The sequence below is a fragment of the Lissotriton helveticus genome, chromosome 12, assembly GCF_964261635.1.
Source record: "Lissotriton helveticus chromosome 12, aLisHel1.1, whole genome shotgun sequence".
In the NCBI taxonomy this organism is placed as follows: Eukaryota; Metazoa; Chordata; class Amphibia; order Caudata; family Salamandridae; genus Lissotriton; species Lissotriton helveticus.
The window spans coordinates 276,108,252-276,129,853 of NC_136073.1; the positions used below are offsets into that span (position 1 = coordinate 276,108,252).

The window sequence follows — 21,602 nt, forward strand, 5'->3', positions numbered from 1 at the left end:
TTAAATGTGATTTTTTGGTTTTTTTTCACACAAGGAAGCAGAAAGCCTGCCTTGGGCATCTGGCCTAAAAGTAATGGGCCTGCTTATTAGGCAGAGAAGACAGCCTGCTACACAGAGCTGTGGGAATCATTGGTGCTGCAGTTGCAGGAAATACTTGCTGGGCCAGTGTTTCTTTCTTTGAGCCTTATAATAGTGGACCAAGGGAGGGGAAAATTAAGCAGAGGAGACACCTTGATTTGGGCATCAGAGAGGGAGATTGATGATGAGACATGGGAGGGAGAGGGATGGTGTGAGATGGGAGCCCATGTTAGCAAACATCAGAGGCAACATCAAGGCAATACCTATCATTAGTGAAACAGGCACAGTGACACTTTTACATAGGGGCCCACTCAATCATAATTATGAATGTTTTGCAATACTAAGTGGGCATGGGGGCTAATTTTCCTTGCTAGCAGTAGGGCAGATGGCGCCCTTGGCACAAAAAAAGGGGGGCAGTGTGCAGTAGCTAATTTTCTTCCAGAAAGAAACCAGCCTTGTTTCAAGATTGAAGTGATGGTCACACATGGTTGCGAGTAAGCCCGGTGGCAGAGGGCTAGCGCGAGGCTGTGAGCGCATTTACTTTTAAAACTTACCTCCTTCTCTGCTGAATACAAGCAGTCCCTCGTCCCGCTGATTACGAGCGGCTGGCTTGTTTCTGTATTTTAATCCGCCTCCAAACCCGCCCTGTTGACTCCGCCCACCCCCCTCGCATCCGCCTACTTAGGCTTTCCTCTTCCTCGCCTCAGTGTTGCGAGTAAGCCCGGTGGCAGAGGGCTAGCGCGAGGCTGTGAGCGCATTTACTTTTAAAACTTACCTCCTTCTCTGCTGAATACAAGCAGTCCCTCGTCCCGCTGATTACGAGCGGCTGGCTTGTTTCTGTATTTTAATCCGCCTCCCAACCCGCCCTGTTGACTCCGCCCACCCCCCTCGCATCCGCCTACTTAGGCTTTCCTCTTCCTCGCCTCAGTGTTGCGAGTAAGCCCGGTGGCAGAGGGCTAGCGCGAGGCTGTGAGCGCATTTACTTTTAAAACTTACCTCCTTCTCTGCTGAATACAAGCAGTCCCTCGTCCCGCTGATTACGAGCGGCTGGCTTGTTTCTGTATTTTAATCCGCCTCCCAACCCGCCCTGTTGACTCCGCCCACCCCCCTCGCATCCGTCTACTTAACGCTCCATATGCGTCAGCGCAGCGGACGAGCGCAGCGGGCGCGCCGGCTTTGCGCCGGAGTCGCGCCAGAGTTAAGCCCGTCTGCGCCCGTCCGCGGCCGGCCGGGGCTAGGGGCCCCGGACGCTGCTCGTCCCCACATATACTCGCCCTCCCAGCTTTGCTCCTACTGGGCCCCCGGGGCCATCGGCTGTCATACCATCGCCCGCTTGAAGCAGCTAGACCTGTTTACTTTTCCCCCTCGGCTGCCTCCTGCGATGGTAACCTCCTTAGTCCTACCCCCTATTACAACTCCTCCTGTTCTCATCTCGCTCCCTGCCCCCATTCTCCCTGCACCCAGCACTTCTGCCACACTCTTAAACACTCGCTCTGCGGTCACCCACCAGTATGAGCTCTTCGATTATATTGATTCTCATGCACCAGACCTCTTATTCTTGACAGAAACCTGGTTCAAGGACGATTCCCTCCCCAATGTGTTAGCCGCCCTACCACCCACTTACTCGGCTATCCGAGCGGATCGCCCTGAGGGCAGGCGGGGCGGTGGAGTGGCCCTAATAGCTCGAACAACTTTTAATTTTCAGCTCCTCCCCTCCCCTCCCATTCCGGACGTGGATTACCTCCTAGCTCGATCGACTTCGCATCTGGTCCCTCTCACTTTTGTTCTAATCTATCGCCCCCCTCAGCCTACTCCCTCCTTTCTTTCTGATATTCAGTCCCTTCTAGCTACACTGGTGATTAATAATTCATCAGTATTAGTTCTGGGGGACCTCAATTTTTGGCCCAATGATCCTGCTGAGAGCCCTCAGTCTAGGGAGTTCACCAACCTTATGTCCAGTCTTAACTTCTCACCGATAGTCCATGGCCCGACTCATACTCACGGCCACACGCTAGATCAAATCTGGTTACTAAACATCCCGTCAACACCCCCCACAATAGTTCCCTGTCCCTGGTCAGATCATTTCATCATCACCTTTTCCCTTGCCCTAGCCCCGATGATTAAACCTCAACTCCCCAAAAACACCTGGGTCAGGAAATGGGGCAAAACCGACATGTCTTCCCTTTGCTCGACTTTGGCGAACACCAGCCCAGAGTTATCGGGCCTTACAGCCACCTCGCAGCTGGCCGCCATTGACAACTGGCTGACCGTGGCAGGCGATGAATTTGCCCCCTTAAAGCGTCTTACGGTCAAGCGAGCCCATGCCGCCAACCGCTGGTTCACCCCGGAATAAAAAAAACTGAAGTTGGCCGCACGGAGGGCTGAGCGAGTCTGGAGAAGATCTTACAGCCCTGAGCAGAAGACAGCTTACTTGTCCGTGTTACAAGTTTATAAAAAGGGCATTCTTGAAGCCAAAACTGAGTTCTACACGAACAGGGTGATGGCAGCAGAGTCTCATTCCAAGGAAATATTTGCTACTGTTCACGAACTGGCTTCATCTGGCAGAGCCGCGTCTACCATCCCCCCTTCCCAGTCCCTCTGTAACTCACTCAATGAGTTTTTTATTGACAAGGTTGCTAAAATTAAACTTAACATTCCCCTCCCCCCCCCCACATTTGTCAATCCCTCCCCTCCCCCCACGGGTCCCAAACTGACTACCTTCCCTCTGTTAACTACTGATTCTCTTCCTCCACTGTTGGTCCGAGTCAAGTCAGGCTCCCCCTTGGACTTCGCCCCAGCTCACATCCTTAGGGAAATCTACTTAGCTTGTCCTATCCCGGCCCTGACTCTCCTCAATGACTCACTTATATTGGGCTCTGTCCCTAGTTTACACAAATCAGCGGTTGTTGTCCCAATTATAAAAAAAACGGGCGCTGATCCATCCTCCCCTGCCAACTACCCCCCCATTTCCCTTCTGCCCTACCTAGCAAAAGTCCTTGAGACTCACGTCACGACCACTCTGAGTGCCCATGTAGAAGCCAATGACTGCCTCTCCTCCCGCCAAGCCGGGTTCAGACCCCTGCACTCTACGGAGAAAGTGGTGATCTCGGTGATGGACAGGCTACGGGAAGGCATTGATACCAAGACACCTCAAGCCCTGATACTCTTAGACCTATCCGCCGCTTTTGACACGGTGGACCACTCCATTCTTCTCTGCCGTGTCAGGGCGGCGGGCATTGAGGGCTTGGCCTTCTCGTGGCTTGAGTCATTCCTAGCCGGGAGAACCCAGGCGGTTCATCTAACCGGTTTTGCCGCGGCCTCTCGTAAGGTTGAGTGCGGGGTCCCCCAGGGCTCGTCACTCTCCCCCCTTTTATTTAATTTGTACATCTTCCCCCTCATTTTTATGTTACAGCAGCTGGAGGTCACGGTGTTCAATTACGCCGATGACCTCCAACTAATTTTTAACCTCTCCCATTCCCCCTCATCTGCCCAGAACGTCCAGTCAGTGATGAGATTCATCCAGGACTGGATGAACTGCAATCACCTCAAACTTAATCCAGACAAAACTGAGTTGGTCTTGACTGGAGGTGGTTGCAGTCCATGGTCCCCTTCCTTCTGGCCCCCCTCACTTGGTGTCCCTCCTTCTCCTGTACCCAAAGTCAAAACCCTTGGGATTTTTCTGGACTCACAACTTTCTATTCATTCACACGTTAGGTTCAGTCGTCTCCTCTTGTTTTTTTTCTTTAAGAATAATTAGGAAAGTTTCCCGCTTCTTTTCTCTCCCTGCCTTAAAAATTATTGTGCTAGCCTTGGTATTGTCCCGTATTGATTACGGCAACGTAATTTACAACGGGGCTCCCGCTTATGCGATCCACCGCCTGCAGCTGGTACAGAACCAGGCTGCGCGCCTGATCCATGGCCTTCCCAAATACCACCGGGTCAGCCCACTATTAAAAGCTCTACACTGGCTGCCGGTGCGGGAGCGTGCCCTCTTCAAGCTCGGCTGCCTCACTTTCCAGGCCAGATCAGGGACTGCCCCTAAATTTCTATGCTCCGCTGTCATCCCTTATCTCCCTGGCAGAGAGCTTCGCTCCTCCCATGCGGCCCTCTTAGCCATCCCTCGATTTAAGAAACAGAGGGCTGGTGGTGCGAGGTTCGCTGTCCTGGCCCCAACTCTCTGGAATTCCCTTCCCGTTGCCCTCCGCACTTCGCCCTCCTATACCCAGTTCCGGAAGGATCTTAAAACCTTCCTGTTCACCAAAGCCTACTCTGTCTAATCCCCTCCTACTGCTGTCACCCTCCGTAACGCAATAGCGCCATGAAACCGCTAGGTAGAAGTGCGCTGTACAAATGTTTTTAAATTCAAATTCATGGTGGGGAAGAAGTGAAAGAAGAGGAGCTAGCCTGCTACTCAGCACCACAGCCACCATTAGTGCAGCAGGTGGAGTGCATTGGGCCCCACAGCACGGCAATTATGGACGGTAGTGTTTTTGGTCAATTGTGTTCTTGTTTGATGCTGTTGCTTTTTTATAAGCTCACATTTAGTGTGGATTACGAACTACAGACGAGCACTCCAAAAATGATCTCATGATCGCCGCCCTATGTGATCATCCCTCCTCCTATCCAAATCTTTGCAGTATAATTTTGGAGGGGGGCCTCACTTCAAAACATTTTGCTTAGGGGGCTCAGAGCAAAAAAGTTTGAAGACCTCTGGTCTACAGGTAATAGATAGTAGCTGTTAAGCTTGAGGAATTAGAGAACCAATCTGCATCCTATGCAGCAGCACATATACTCAAATCTGTTTCTGGGGCCAGCTTTGTATAGTGTTAGGCAGGTGTCCTGTGAGAGATACACAAAATCTAAACATGAATGCCTTTTTGGCAGGAGAGACTTTTTGTTTGGATGTGAAAAAGCATGCCAACGTCAATCAGTGTAATGCACACTTGTGTGCCTGTTGCAAGTGTTCCAATTGTGATCAATGTGCAGCTGGCTGAAGTGGCTGCATTCTGTGGTCCAACTTTGCCTTGCGGGGCAGGGTTTTGAAGAAGTTTACACCAGACTTCATGTTCTGTGCCTCCTTTTAGATTACAAATGATGTGAAGTATTCATCTCTGGTGTGTTTTGTCCAAGGCCAGATTTCAACAAAATGCTTCAAGTCTTGTTTTGAACCTGCTGGTTTATTGAAAAAGAAATCCTATCAAAAGGAGGAAAGAGTGTCATTTGACTTGAGGGATTGTACGAGCCGTGTTTTCTGAAATGAAGTTGAAGTGTGTCCTGGTTTTGTTGGAAAAATATGGATTATGTTGATCTTTTTAGCTTAAATGAAAGACATGTATTACAAAGTGCAAGAAAAATAAAGAAATTGCCTACATATTTTTGTCTTTGGTACTGTGGGGAGTGAAGGTTTGCTGGGGTACCAGACTGAGGTCCTATTTCGATTCCATCGTTTATAGAGTGTGATGTTTTTAATATGGAGCATTAAAAATATAGTTGCAAAATGTGTGCAGGAAAGATATGATAGTTTCAGTTCACCAACAGGGAAAGATGTTGCTGTTGACAGAAACAGTTAAAAGGGGAACTTTACCAATATATGCTCCCTAGATTAATAAAGAATATATGTCCGTGAGCATTACTTCTACTTGTATTGTAATTTAGGCATCAGTTTGGTGCCAGGGATGGATTTCAACTCCCAACATGTGCCAGAATTGGTCCTTATTGCACATTTGTTGTGATTTGAGTCTATGTTCATTTTATTGTTCTCTCCATTGCTCCTGTACCAAGACACCTGTGTATCAGAATATTCTGCATTGTTGAAGACTGAAGGTAGAAGGCATAAACTGGGCGCACATAGTGGTGCATGGTTTAGAGTGTGATGACAGAGAATCTGGGTATGTGTTTGTTGTGTCACTATATGAATAGATCTGTTAGAAAGGTACCTGAAGCTTTATTTTACACAAGCCCTTCGGTAGGCCTTTGATCTGAGTGTGAGGAAAGTGACTTTGTCATTATGGTTTATATGAGGTGCAATCTGCTTTACAAGATGTGTCTGTTAAATGTTTTGCATTTATAGGTGTGTTAGGAATGTGCATGGCTGTTGATGTTTGACCAGGTGCTCTGCGTGGCAAGAGTTTGTGTACTTTGTCGGGTGTGCAACGGATGTGGCTGTGACTGCACCATCGCCGTGTAATGCTGTATGACAGCAGAGACTGGTGGATCATGTCTGTTATACTATTTTTATGTTGTGTGACGCAATAAAAACGGGTCCTCACTCCCGTGGTGATTATGAGTGATTGCAGAACTATGCAGTTGTATTTTATTTTTGTATTGTGCGACAGGGAGGTGATGCCTGCGCTTGTGTCATGGTGGTTGTTGGTGAGAGCAGTCACCAGCTGTTTACAGTTATAGAGACACTTATCACCAAGCATTATGGTATTGTTTATTTCTGTTTTTCTTTGTGTGAGAATATTGTGCTGGAAAGAAAGTGTGTTAGAGTGAGTGGTAGTAAAGCAAGTGTTGAATACAGTGTGTTGTGTTTGGTGCCCAGCACATTGAGCTTTCTTTGCGATGTAAAATGTGTGGTATCTGAGTGTGTGAAGGCCCCTATCTGCTCTTTTATGAAATACATAGAAAATATTATGAGGGCGTGTTCTGTGTCTGGAAGTATTCCTGAGAAGACAGTCACTGTCAAAGATGAGCTGGACTCAGTAGAAAATACCTATTTGCTCTTGGGTGCGTGCTCATTTGGAAATAGTTTGATTAAATCTATCTAACCTGTATGTAGTTAAATACAAATATTTTGAACCTGCAATTTGTGGACTTTCACCACTGTTATAAGTAAAGAGCTTTGTCTTAAGTCAGGATGTTTTTTATGAGGCCCTTTGTGTATTTTGCGTTGGTAACTGTAAGTTATAAGCTTGATTATCTTTTGATGCAGTAATAATGCAATGGGGGATTTTTGTGTTTATGGTTTCACATGACCTCACAAATCACGTCTTGTTTCTTTTACATCAGCAAACTGAACAAATTGGAGCTGCTGGAGGAACTAAACTTGAGTTGCAACCAACTGAAAGCCATTCCCACTACTGTGGCAAATTGCAAAACGCTGCAAACACTTATCGCACACTCCAACCACATTAATGTCTTCCCCGAGATCTTCAGCCTTCCTCAGATTCAGGTACATTACACTGCCATTTGTTAACATTTTGCGTCTGTGCACATTTTATTTAGCTGTTGTTGCAACAGACCGATTCTATCCAACATAGACTTGGCATTGGGTCTTGCATGTGGTTCTGTTGCCTTCTTATCTATCTCAGTTCCCTGTTTCTTATTCAGTGGCTTGCCTCCCTATTCTTGTATTTGTTCTACCTAAGTACCGTTTCAGTCACACTGTGTTTTTTAATTGGATGGCGTCAGGTCTTTGCATTGGAGTACATGAGGAACTATTTTGTCTCCTCCTTTCTCCCCTTTTTTTCCTTGCTCTCCCTTGCTCTTTTCCACTCCCTACTCTTTATTAAAAGGTCAGATCTTGGGGGGCATGGTCATGACCGTACCATAAGTGCATGTGTCTCACCTCACTTTCTGCTTTCCTCTTGCACTTCAGGTGCTTTCCCCCCTTAGAGGTTGTGAAAGGTCACCCAATGGGGTTGGTGTAACTGGCAAATAAGGCGGAGAGGTGGAATGAGCTCTCCGGCAGCATTGTAAGGCTCATAAGCAGTAAGAAAGGAGCTGTAGGGCTTCAGACCTGTACTGGCAGCCTGCTTCCAAGATGGCAGTTCATGTTGAGGGGGCTAAGGCACTGGAATGAGGACGACCGCATACTGCACCCGCATTGCACCTGAGCGGTGACCTGGTTGTCAAGTCACAGTTGCAAGGCTGTCGGATGTGTTGCCTGTGAGACATCTGGTGCATAATGATCACAATCAGCAACCTGTTGGAATTTTTGAGCTGAATTGTCTATGCAGTGGCTTTGTGCAATACTGGAGATGGGCCAGTGTTAAAAAAATAATAGAAACCTCTGAGGACCCCCATCTACGCCAGAAACATTGTAGTTTAAGGTGCCGGGATGAGCTGAAGGAAATGGTAGGAACACAGAGGTTGGGGTGTGGCTGTGGTTGTCTAAAGGTGGGGGGACTCATAGCCCTGAGCGTGACATTTAACTTGAGGAGGCAGGCATTTAGGAGTACGATGTGAACAGCAGAGGCAGACTACCAGACGAGAATTAAGGGGAACTTTTTAATCAGAAATGAATGGCATCTGATGGTGGTCTGACTTCCCTGCCTTCAGATGAACGCCTAATAAAAGAAGCACATAGAGATGCCAGCTGTCCTACCTGTCGGCGCCTAAGAGACAGCAAATAGTGCGCACAAAGAGAAATCAAGAGGCGACCGATCAAGAAAGCATATCATCAGGGCCCAATGTGCCTTTCGTATAAGCAGACTTGGTTGACATCCTCTAGTCACTCGAAAAAGACTGCGGGCAGGACTCAAAGGAGATATTAACAAAAGCCTGCAGAGCTATACTCTGCGTTTTTTTCTAAGATCAATCACTTCCTTGGTGGTACCAGAGTACAGGCTGTCGAAAATAGAGCAGACCCAGTGGAAGTGCTCAAAGTGACCTCAAAGGACCAATAGTGAGAAGCAGAAGCCAGGTTCAAGGCAGATCTGTTACAGACAGAAGAATTGGAAAGTAAATCCTGGAGGGAGAAACTGTGAATTAAGGGCCTAGGGGGGAGAGCTGAAGCCCCTGGCCTGAAAGTACTAATTGTTGCATTGTTTTTCTTTCTGCTAAGTGATGAACAAGGATAGAGCCACCAGGTCTGTGCTCACCAGGTGGGGCAGAAGCAGTTGAACCACACAATACATTAACTGTGTTGTACTACTATGCCGAAAAAAGAAGTAGTAGTTCTGGCGGCCAAATGGAAATCTGATGTGTATTTCCAGAACGTTTCATGTGCCATATTATAAGTAATTTCAAAATCTACTCTAAAAAACTGCTCTGCTTTCAGGCTAGTGACTGATAATCTTCCAGTGGAAAAGGTGTGTACTGGTGTATGTACCCCTTTTGGATTGCATTTGAATATGGCGATAAGATGTAGCACATTTCTAGAAAGGAGGTCAAAAATAGCAGCAATTGCAAAAGCTTAAGCCCAGCTTGAGACAGACCTGCTAAAGATAGAAGAAATGGAAACTAGATCCTGGAAGGACCAACCTAAGAACTAAGAGCCTGGAGGAGGGAGCTGAAGGCCCTGACTCGAAAACCCTAATTGCTGATTTGTTCTTGGTTCTACCAGGTGATGGCCAGGGAGAGGGCCTTCCAATGGAAAAAAGTGCATACAGATGGATGTACCCCTCTGGATTGTATTCGAATAAGGAGCTAGCACTTACCACTTTGTAGAAAAAAAGATTGCTTCCAAACCTTTGGGCCTCACACTTAAGGTTAATGACAGTATAAACAGACCAAGTGGAGATGAGGACTCCCCCAGAACCTCAGGCCGGGGAAGAGATTGTGATCAGGCAAAAAGCAGGAGCTCAGAGCAGAAGAGGAATCTTCAACAACAGCGTGAAGTGCAAGAAGGACTCATGGGCTGAGGGAGCACACCAAAGATCTTCTTAGCAAAGGATGTTTGACTAGGATCTAAGAAAATGCCTTAGCTTTTGGTGGAGCTGAGTTAGAACCGTTTCTGACAAAAGCTGACCAAACTGATTAGTCCGATTTCATATTGCCAGATGCTACAGTGAGAGGTTCCAGGGAAGGTAACTGGGAGAGGTTTTCTGCTACCCCTAGGCTCAGTTGCTACAATTATCTGTGTCATTACATGCAACTGGGTTGTACTGTGTATGTGGGTGGACATACTGTGTAGGCTTCCCCACAATAGTTTCTCCAACTACCTCAATTGGGGAGAGAATGTAGCTTTAGGGCTAGAGTGTTCAACCTCAAAGCTGGGGAAACGGGTTCGATTCTCGGCACTGACGCTCAACATCCTGTGATTCTGGCCAATCACTTAATCCCCCCCATGCTAACAAAAATGAAAGTGTCCATCTGTAACGAAACTGGTGCTCATGTAAAGCGCTCTGTTACCCGATGTCTCGGGTCTAGTTTGCGCTATATAAACCTGTAAAAAAAAAAAACCTCTCTTTCATAGGAATTGGCGTATTCTGTACCTCTTTAGGTGTTCATGCATATGTTAGGAAGGAATACATAAATTTTTTTATCCATATTGTTTGTTTTGGTTTGTTTAAGTCATGGGGAGTGGATGAAGGGTGGGAAGGGGGTAACTCCAAAGTCCACTTATGGATTTTCTTTACATATGGGATGTTGGTATAGGGATGTGGCACCACCAGAGGAAGCACACTGGCTATTGATATATATATCGATGGTGATACAAATTGTAATCATCCAACAGCAAGGATTACAGTGAATCAGTATATGTCCTATCTTTTTTGGATGCAAGCGGGCACTTCGTAGGGGTGTTCCAGATCGCCAATTATTTTTTAACTTAGTATAGAACCATTATTGTGCTGTATATGGCAGACGTCTGCTATTTAGGAGATAACTCTTAGTTCAGAATAATATAAAAATATATGTTTATACAGATTAATTTATTCCGATTTTTGAACCCTGAAATTGCACTGTCCGAATTGATTAGTGAATTTGAGGCAAAAGCAGGTTAGTACGGGAAATCTGAGATCCAATACCTACCTATCCATTTATCCAGATACAGTGTGATATTTGAAGGAACAATTTCTATTTAAGTGGGTAGTGACTTATATTAAATAGTTAGTGATTAAAATTACACCACATTTTCTAGATCTACAAAGCCACTTTTCCCCTTTTGTGGAAGCCTTTCTAGCAGACTTAATTAAATGGTCACTCTTGTTTGTCTGCAGGGTTAGAACGGTTAATAAGATAAAGATGAACATATTACCAAGAGTCCTATATTTGTTTTAGAATCCTAAACATATTTTAGGCCATCCCAATTACAATATATTACAGGTTAAGCAGCTGCAGTTCCTTTTCTATTTTGTTTGGAACCTCCTTGAACCTCCTACAATAAATAAAACCAAAGGGGTTTCCTAATTTTTCTATGTACACAGAAGCCCAAGTTTGAAACATAGTAGATTGGTCCAGGATTGAGACAGACATGACATGGGTTTTAATGGACCAAGGAGTAATTAGCAGACTGTTGAGTTCAGTACTCTTGGAGCTGTTACGCATGCTCATTTGGGCACAAATTAATACTTGGGAGAAATACCTACACCATTCGTATACACATAAAAAATTAGAACATTTAGGGAAGGATATGTCCATAAGCACACCATGTATTAGAATCCATGACGTGCACTGTGAAATTGTCTGAGGGCGTGGCCAAGGAGGTCAAATTCTCAAAAAAAATTATTAAAGAAAGTATAAATGACCACTGCAATGATTAGATTTCCAGTACTCTGGGGATTCGCATTTTGAGAACAATCCGAAACCTCCTCCTCCATCCTGCTGAATCCTGCTGCCCTAGGTCTATAAATGTACATCTGCTGTTGTATCTGTGCTCCTGCAGTCCTCCTGGTGGTACACCAGACTTCCTGGTGCCGGAGACCTCTGGGCAGACAAGAATTCAGCAGGTTGGGAAGTGCGGCAGGCCGGGTTTGTGCCCCTGGCCAGTCGCTACGACCCTGGGTGTTGGCGCCTGGAGAGTCAGCCACACAACTGAGTGCCTGCCAGGTAGGCTGGCCTTGTCTCTGGCGGCATCAACTCCCTTGGAGTCTTAGGGGGGACAAAGGTACAGGCCGCCCCCCACTCAATAAGTACCAAACCAGATTATGGCCTGTCCCTCAAGACACTCTTATTTTTCAGTTAGACTGCAAGATCCATGTAGGTGTGTGCATAATAGTGTCACTACCCCTTCCCTGTTATATCAAGGCTCTTAGTTCCTGTGCAAGTGTCACGCTTCGTCAAAGTACACACAAGGTAAAATTAAAATTGCCAAAAAACCATCACCCATACCACAAAAAATTGTGGAGAAAGAGAGTGAGCACCTCCCGGTAGAACCGCCAATGGGGTTATCTGGCTAGCAATTACCAGTGTACCCACTTATCATCATAGGTTGCTCACTCTCATGTAAGTGGAAAGAAAAAGACAGACACATAGAAGAAAAGGACAAACACCATGTAACAATCCTTTTACTTCACAACAGTTAGACAATGTGCTGAATGTTCGTGCCACAGCAAGTACCAGTCGCTGTTTAGTGTACACATTCACCATTAACCCAAGTGAGAAAAGGAAAAAGTGAATCTCACACATTACAATTGCAGAACTCACTGGCCACTCCTGCTTTTATTCTGGGCTGTGAGTACTCCAAACTAAGGGGCCGATTATGATGGCGGGCGGACCTGAGTCCGTCCGCCACCATAGAGCAGGAGGGAACCTCCGCATTGCCTGCGGAGTTCCCTCCTGTGCAATTAGGATGTGACCCCCACCCTGGCGGTCACATCCTCTATTTTTACCATTGCAGCGGGTGCGGCTTCAAGCTGCATCCGCCGCAATGGTAAAAATGCATACATTGCATTTGTATGCAGAAAGCGGCAGGCACCGTGCGGTGCCTGCCGATTTCTGCATACAAATGCAGGGGGTACCATAGGTACCCCCCATGTGCACCCTCCACCCCCCTTCACCTAGGGGGCCCGCAACGGGCCCCCACAGTGAAGTTACACATGCTTTTTTACGGCGGAAAACCCGCCGCGGAAAAGCATTTGTTAAAGCCCTTCCTATCATGGCGGACGGTGTCTGAGAGACACCGCCACCATATTAGAGCTTTTCCGCCGCGGTTGTAAGCCAACCGCGGCGGAAAAGCTGCGGACGGAAACCAGGACCCACCAGCCATCCTAATGAGGCGGTGGGTCTTTGTGGGTCCGCTGCGGTTTTTCCGCATCCTCCGGGCCGGCGGTGGCTTCTGCCGGCCCGGAGGATGCGGAAAAACTGCAATCATAATAGGCCCCTAAGTACGGCGGCACAATTGATTACGACCTTGGGCTGGAGGGTCCCTCAGCTGTATGGGGCTCTGGCTCCAGCGTGAAGGATAGCTCAGTGGTGTGCACCCCTTGTTGGCAATGCCTGGGTGCGGGGGCCCCTGATGATCACCCATTCTGTTGGATTGAAAGCAGAGTGGCCCAGGAGACTGGCCTGACCCAGTGGGAGGGCCTGAAAGTGTGGCCACTGGCCACGTCACCCCCTCTTTAGAGACTCCTGTTGAACACGGCCAGCCTCCTCCCAGACTATTTACGATTCCCCCTCACCCTCCATACCACTGACGAGCTGAGGCCCACCTACCTACTGTGGAGGCCACCACTGGAAACCCTGCCTTAAACAGAGAAAGATGCGGCTGGCTGTGCTGCCCTCTACTGAGGCTCAAGGGCAAGAGGTCCGGACCATTAGATAGCCGACCACCCCTGGGGTACTATACTTCCTTCATTCTGTTTTGGGAATAAGTGGACTTGGGATCTACCTACCAGCTGTGGAGCAATTCAGTGTGGGCCTCACTCAGTGACAGACCCAGCTGCTCATGCTGCCCTCATCAGATGCCTTGGTGAAGGAAGGTGGATTATTATGTTAAGCATTTCAGAGTACTAACATGACCCATAAGCAATTGACAAAACTCGAGAGAAATCCGACACCAATCTACAAAAATAAAGTGTATTTTTATCTTAATTTATACACCAAAACGACTGGAATAGCATATATATATATACCCAGAGTTATAGAATTTAGAATCAGTATTAAATCAGTGCAAAATAATGCACTGAGACTTTATTGCTGCAGTCAATGGGAAAAACCACTAGTGACAATATGTCACCTGCAGGTCGAGTTGCGTGGAACCCTGGCATGGTAAAGGTGATGCGGGTCCCAGGACCAGGCCATGACAGTCAGTTTAATTTTACCTGGTCCATGGAGTCCGGGTGCAGAGTTGTCTTGGCTGTGGCTGGTGCTAAATGGGAGCTGCAGAAGAGCTGCTTTTACCACTTTACATGGTGCTGTGGAAAACTGGGTGCAAAATGTTTACAACCATGCCGCTGCTGACGTCGGATGAAGGTTTTGCAGAGTGCCCCTTAGGCGCAGCTATGAGTGAAGGGATAAGTTGACGGACTGGCGACCAAGAGGCCTTGCCAGCAGTAATCTCAGCAGAGAGCTTCTTTGACTTCCGGGGGAACACAGTAGCTGCCTCAAACTACGTGGAAGGCAAGACTACAGTTCCCACTACCATCTACTTTTAGGTGATCCCTCAGAGGGCCCGATGGCCAGCTTTTTCTTTAGATTCAGAGCGTTGATTTACCTGCAGTTTACAGGGGACTAGTGCCACTAGTTCATGGGAGTCTGAGATTTCTTCTGGCTCTCACAGGGGTCCTTCTGTCCGGGGGGACCAACCTTTAGCCTGGGACATGTCTCGATCATGCACTTCCAAGGGCTACTTGCCAAAGGTGCAGAGTATTCCTCTTTTGTTTTGTGCAAATCTTGTTGTTGTAGACACAGGTCTCTTTTTTGTCCTCTTTGATGCAAGTTGGATCAGAACTAAAGTTCTGGTGTCAGGGGTAGCCCTTAAATCCTAGATTTATGAGCGTTAGGGGTATGGGTGCGAGTGGAGTGGCCAATGGGCTGCTTAACCCACCCAAAATCTGCCCCTGAGGTAACCACATCCGGGGGTGTAGGTAATCTTTTGTACCCAGAACCCACTATTTGTACCACTTTTCAAAATGGCTGGAGTCTTCCTTAGCTGTACAGAGCAGGCAGCCCACCCTAGATGTGTGGCTAGCCTTCTGGGGTGTACATCTCCTGCATACCTAATTTCCCACCTGCCCGGTTGCAAATGTGCTTGCGGCAGGGGGATGGCTGTTTCCTTCTCTGGGAGTCAGTCCTCATGCATATCCGAAGCAGTGTAGCCTTTAAAGCTCACTGACTTGATGTGCCACTTCACTAGTCTTCCTGGGAAGGAGGAGGCGTGACCTCCTTCCTGCCCAAGCCTGTGTTCCTGACTCCTGGGAATGATCAAACTACTGACAGGAGGTCAGGATCCTGGCTTGGCGGCAGTAAGCACAGGCTGCCAGCCTGAGCACAGAGAAGCTGGGTCAACCTCTAAGGTAGTCACCTGGGTGCAAGCCACGTCACCCTTGATACGAGGTTTTTGTCAGGGGTGAGAAGGCACATTATTCGATACCGAACACAACATATTTCGGCAGTGCCATAATGGAGCTGCCAACCTCAGGTTTGCCTGGATGCCAGTCCATGTTATCCTTTCGACCACCTATCACTTATTGTGTACTTTAATGGTAAAGGCCACTATCGGAACATATACGTTTGCAGTTACATGCCCACACCTTTAAAATAAGTCACCATGCCTCCTGGGCTCATGGGGCCTTCCTCAGGAGTGTCTGCCATATATTAAAACAAATGGGGAAAAGTCAAAATGGAAAAGTTTACACTTCTCCTGTAGTCTGCAATGACAGGCCTGCTGTCAGTAGTGGTGGCACAGACAGTGCTGCAAGCCCTGGGGACCCCTTTACCACCCATACCACTGGTTCCATATACAAGAGACTTATAAGGGGGGGTAAAGTCCTTGTCAAATGGGGATGCCAATTTACACATACCAGTTTTAGGGCGAGAGAACTGGCATTGGGGCCTGGTTAGCAGGCTTTAATACACTGTCAGAGTAAAAAAACAGCACCTAGTAGTCCAAAAGGGGGGCAAAAGTGGGAGGATATCTGCAAAGAGCCCTGTTTTCTTACAATTGATCTGAGTCCCTCAGCAGATCACACCATGGAGATCCGGGGCCATAGGTTGGCAGCCCATACACCTCACTGGCCGGCCAATCCTGGAATGTAAACCAGCTTGTATTGCCCAGTGTGGATGGACCCAGACAGGCTTCACCTTACCCTCTCATATTCATACAATCCACAGCCCGGTCATCCATAGGGAAAGACCTGGGGGGCCAACAACCACTTCCAAACCAATATTGATAAATGTACAGCTTGCCTGCTGACTGGAACTGGACCCCCGACTGATGACTCCCCCTAGTACTTTCACAGCCCCCATCCACCGACCTGGACACCATTTTCCAGACTATTCAAATGCAAATCCTAGATGCAGAACATCAGTACCTCACTGACCCATAGGAAACTTGGCTGACAACTGCAGTTCGTACGAGCCTCATTGATACAACTCGCTAAAGGAGACCCTTCAATGTTGGATGGCTTCCATGCGTATATGAAGTGGGAAACTGCTATACTGGCTAGCTACTTAAAAGATGTTCTCCAGAATGGTTCCTTAAATTATCGAGCCACCAGGGAACCCACAGGAACAGAGCTACACTGAGATCGCTGCAGCATTTGTAGATTACTACTACACGTTCTATGTCTCCTGCCCCGGCCCAAGCAAGCGAGGGATAACCCGCTCCTGAATGACATTCCTCTATCATGCCTCACACTGTCCCTCACCTCAGATTTGGAAAATCCCCTTACGCTTGAGGAAAACAACGGTGATGGCTTTGAAACTGGGGAAAACTCCTGGACCTGACTGATTCTTCTTGGAGTTCTATAGCAAATATAGCAAGATACTTGGTCCTCAGCTTATAGAACTACATACAGAAGTAGTCCCTAAGGGAGCCTTCCCTCCAGAACTAGACATGGCTACAATTGTATTTCTCCCAGAGGAGGGTCAAACAGCCAAAGTACCAACACGTCATGCCCCTGCTGAAAAGATTGTACTGGCTCCCGGTCGCGTCCCGTTGTATTTTTAAAATGGGTTGCACCGTTTTCAAATCCCTTTCTGCACTTGCCCCCGCCTTCATCTCTCTGAGCCTTAACCGTCACATTCCCTCAAGGCATCTTAGGTCCTCTGCTCACAATCTCTTAATTACCCCCAGGTACAAACGTAAGAAACATGGCGGCGCCTGTTTTTCTTTTCTTGCTCCTTCTACCTGGAATTCTTTCCCCCTCTCAATCCGGCTTACTTCTGACTACATCACTTTTCGTAAAATTCTTAAAATCTATCTCTTCCAGCTAGCTTATGATTAACCCTCTCACTCACTCCTGCTCTCTCTTTCCACTTGTCTCTAAGCGCCATGAAACCAATTGGTGTCCGTGCGCGGTAACAAATTCTTTTAACCTAACATAACATAACATCAATACTTACAGCTTCCCTATGCCTTTTCCCATCATCTTGTCGGCTACACAGACTTTCTCGAATACAGCCATCTTGAAACTAGACTCGTCACTGGCCGATTAAGAAAGTGGCCTATATCCCACACCTACTGCACACTAGTAGTTTATCCCCCATAATATTTCCAAAACCTTAAACAACAATGGGAGGAATTGATGGGCCCCCTCGACGACACTGACTGGTGCGACGCACGGTTGGCTCCACAAGCAACTGCCATCTCCGCAATTATGATCCAGCTATAATTTCTGCATATGACTTATTTCACTCCTTGGCGCATGTGGCTTGCTGGGAGGCTCTCCCAGCCAACTTGCTTTAGATGCCCACATGCGAATGCCAATTGTTTTTCAAAATCGTTTAGTCATGCCCCCAGATAACCGGCTATTGGAGAGGGATTGGAAACACATTATCCCAGGTCCTGGAACGGCCAATTGACATGACCCTGAGAGTGGGACTGATTGCCCTGCTGGAGGACCTCAGGGGTCTCAGATTTGGCAAAACACAGCCCGCAAATGGAAATCCCTCTACACCCCCCGCCCCCCCCAACAATAGCTGAATGGTGGGCAGGGGTGACTGGTTCACCAAATTGGAAAAAACAATCTACTAGGCTCGGGGTTGCCGTCAGAAACACTCTAAGATTGGGGTAAGTGATGGTCGTATAATAGGTTGGTGGATAATTTGCACTGTGGGCACCAATATCCATGAATTTTGATGTATCGTAAATTGTATTTATGGCTGGTATTACCTTTCAATGTACGTAATGTGCATCTTGGAGTTCAGGTTAGCTAGTAGGGCTACGATACTAGGCCCAATCCCCATCTCGCAAAGCATGGTCCACAGTTTCGCTCGATTCACCCTATCAAAGGCATATGTCAAATCCATGAAGGCTAAGTGTATAGATTCAGATTGTGCCACTGTATATTTATTTATAACTTGATGGAGAATAAAGCATTGGCCTGAAGTGGACCTCCCAGCTCTAAAACATACTGAACGTCACTCAAAATGTTGTTCTCTTCTGCCAAATCACTTATCCTATTTAAAATCACCCTCCCAAGGACCTTAACTGTTGAACCCAGCAACAATATGGGTCGATAACATTATGGATTGTCTTTGTCCCTCTTCTTAATAATGGAAACAATGATTGCAGTGGACCAAAGGAGCAATGTCCCCACCTGAGCGGCCGCATTCAGCACCTGTGTTAAAGAGTGGAGGCCAAACCTCGATATTTGCTTTAAACAAATCAGGTGGGATACTATCAGGAACTGGGGGTTTGTTACTTGACAAAGGAAGAATACCCAGTGTAACTTCATCTAGGGTCCATATCACTGACACACAGGCTGCGAGGTATCCAGCAAAAGTTTTGTCACTTCCTCAAACCCCCTGATTATATACACCCTCAAAATGAGCCACACACTGGTGCACTGGAATATGATAGCATAGGAGAGGCTCCGCACCCACTGTAAAGTAGGGTTTGTTTACCACTCTCCAAAAGAGTCTCCCTTGTCTCACATGCTTGACAGAGCACCCCAAATTATGTTTACAGGTAACCTGAGCCTGCTTGTAAGCCCTCTTGTAATCTGTAACCAATTGTCCATCTCTCTGTGACTGTTTCATAACCCCCTTCAAATGGTGCAGGGTTCTCGAACAATCCCTATCAAACTATTTGGGGATGTGTGACTATTACAACTAGAAACTAGAACTGTTATCACTTTAAGAACCCCAGCAGCAACAGCTTTAAAAGCCTCCAGGATCTCCCCATTTCCTGTATCACTGTGAAGACATGTTATTTTTACTAGAACAAAGTGCAAAAAGTGCCGCCTGAAGGCCCTGGGGGTCCCTCTGAGACCATTTCAGCAGTCTCTTCTGGTCAACCGCGGAGAACCTTCTCAAAGCCCCCAAGTGCTGTGTTCTGGGGAACTTCGCTACATCCATAGTTACAGATAAGGGGTTGTTATCAATATAAGGGCTAAAAATTATGTTAAAATGGGTAATAACAAATATAGTGATGCAGAAATAAAAATAAAATTTTAAAAACGACCTACAACCCCTCCCTTTAAAATGTGGGCAACTTACTCTGTGAGTTCACCAATTTCTCCATAGTAAAGACCAGATTATGGCCATCCAGGAACTCATTGATATCCTGGCCTTTCTGGGAGTGCTCACAATGTAGCCCTTCTCTCAGCAGACAACTACAATTTGGTTCCTCACCATCCTTGGGGAGGGGGGGTTGCACAGTTGACAATTAAAGTCCCCCGAAATCACCTTTAGGACTTGCCCGTCCCCCCTGGCTGAAATGGAGTGCAAAAGGCGGCCCAATTGCAAGAAAAATGTACTAAAACCACTGAAAGGAAGCCAGGGAGTGTTAATCTAATCCCCTGCATTTTATGTACATGCCACTGGAGGTCCAAAATGCAGCCACTCCGTTCTATTTTATCAAACTTAATTAATCCCCCCTTCAGCCAACCCGTCCTTGAAGGTATGGCTGGTTCAAACTATGTCACATATCCCTCAAGATAGAAACTATTTACTGTTTTCCAAGTTTCTTGGACACAAATAATATGGAAAGATTTCATACCCACCTTGAATTAGAAAACTTGGTAGAAAGACCCGCACCATTACAGGGCAACAGTGCAAGAATTTTTGAAGACTGAGAGGTTTCCTGTCCTTACCTACCCAGCTTACTCTACAGGCCATGATGATGGAGACCGCAACCCCACTAATACAGGGCAAATATGCACTAAACCAGTGCAGCACCTTGTTCTTGAGTTTTTTATATGATTCAACCCTAGGGGTGGAGCAGGGAGGTACATTCCCTAAAATAATTACATATTATTATTATTATTATTCAGACATTTATTAAGCGCACAGCTACCCCCAACGGGGGTGTCCCGGCACTGAGGAATGCAGATCAGGGGAGAAGAAATTTATTGACCCGAAAATAGAAAGGTTTTTAATTTGCCCCTGAATTGAGACTCGTTGTCAATGAGCCGAAGGCTGATGGGTAGTGAATTCCAGAGTTTTGACACTACCACTGCAAATGCTCTGCCACCCTTTCTTACTAGACGGAATCTAGGGGTGAGCAGAAGGTGAAGATGGTTAGACCAGAGATTAAGGGAAGAATGGACTGGTTTTAATCTCTGTTTCAAGTATTTTGGGCCTTTTCCGTTGAGAGCCCTGAAAGCAAGGACCAGGGCCTTAAATTTGACACGGGCCGTGATCGGGAGCCAGTGTAATTTCCTTAAATGGGGGGAGATAGTGTCGATAAGGGACTTTGCAGATCAACCTAGCAGCGGCGTTCTGCACAATCTGCAGCCTATGGAGGAGGTACGCCGGTAGTCCCACAAACAGGCAGTTCGCATAGTCTAAATGCGAGGTGATCAGGGCATGTATCACAGTCTTCAGTGCTTCCGTCGGGAGGAAGGGGGAAATTTTCTTTATCATGTGAAGTTTCCCGAAACATGCTGAGGTGACTTTCTGGATGTGTGTTTTAAAAGATAAATCATTGTCAAATTGGACTCCAAGATTGCGAGCCACTTTTACCGGAATAGGTGGAGGGTTGAGTTCCTTTGGCCACCAGGTGGAGGGCGACGAAGGGACAGTTTGATTAAAAAACAGCACCTCCGTCTTATCCGTATTAAGTTTCAGCGTATTGGCGGTCATCCAGGCCACAATATTGGAGAGACAGATTTTAAAATTTTCAGAGCCAGAAAGTGAGTTATCTCGGAGGGAGACAATAAGCTGCGTATCGTCAGCGTAAGATATTACTCTAACCCCCAGAGACTCAATCAGCTTTGCCAGAGGTGCCACGTAGATATTAAAAAAAAGGGGGCTGAGGGCAGATCCTTGGGGCACCCCGCAGCCTAGCGGTTTCCTGTCCTTAGACCAGAAAGGATGGCACCAGACTTGTTGTGTGCGATCAGTAAGAAAGGAGGAAATCCAGGCAAGCGGGGAGCCACCGATTCCCAGCTCTCGTAGTCTACTCAGGAGAATGGCATGGGAGACCGTGTCAAAGGCTGCGGACAGGTCGAGGAGCACAAGCATGGCTACCTCTCCCCTGTCCACAGTCTCACACACAGTCTCCGCCACCTCCAGAAGGGCTGTCTCCGTGCTATAACCGGTCCTAAAGCCGGATTGTGAGTCGTGTAGCAGACCATTGCTTTCAACAAAGTCCGATAGTTGTTCTTGCACAATTTTTTCCAACACTTTGGCCGGTTTAGGTAGGAGAGATATCGGCCAGTAGTTACTGAGCACAGCAGGGTCTGCATCAGATTTTTTCAGCAAAGGAATAAGAGTTGCCTGCTTCCAGGTCTCCGGGAACTGGCCAGAAG

General features: G+C 47.1%; 1 protein-coding gene across 2 annotated transcripts in view; it reads left to right on the forward strand.

Moving 5' to 3' along the window:
- The window catches only part of PHLPP2 (PH domain and leucine rich repeat protein phosphatase 2), a 704,566-nt gene that overhangs the window by 537,686 nt on the left and 145,278 nt on the right, over positions 1-21,602 (forward strand). For both annotated transcript variants that reach the window (XM_078669274.1, XM_078669275.1), the window contains one exon: positions 7,090-7,252. In XM_078669274.1, the coding sequence (XP_078525400.1) occupies positions 7,090-7,252 (163 nt within the window). The remainder of the gene's footprint in view (positions 1-7,089; positions 7,253-21,602) is intronic.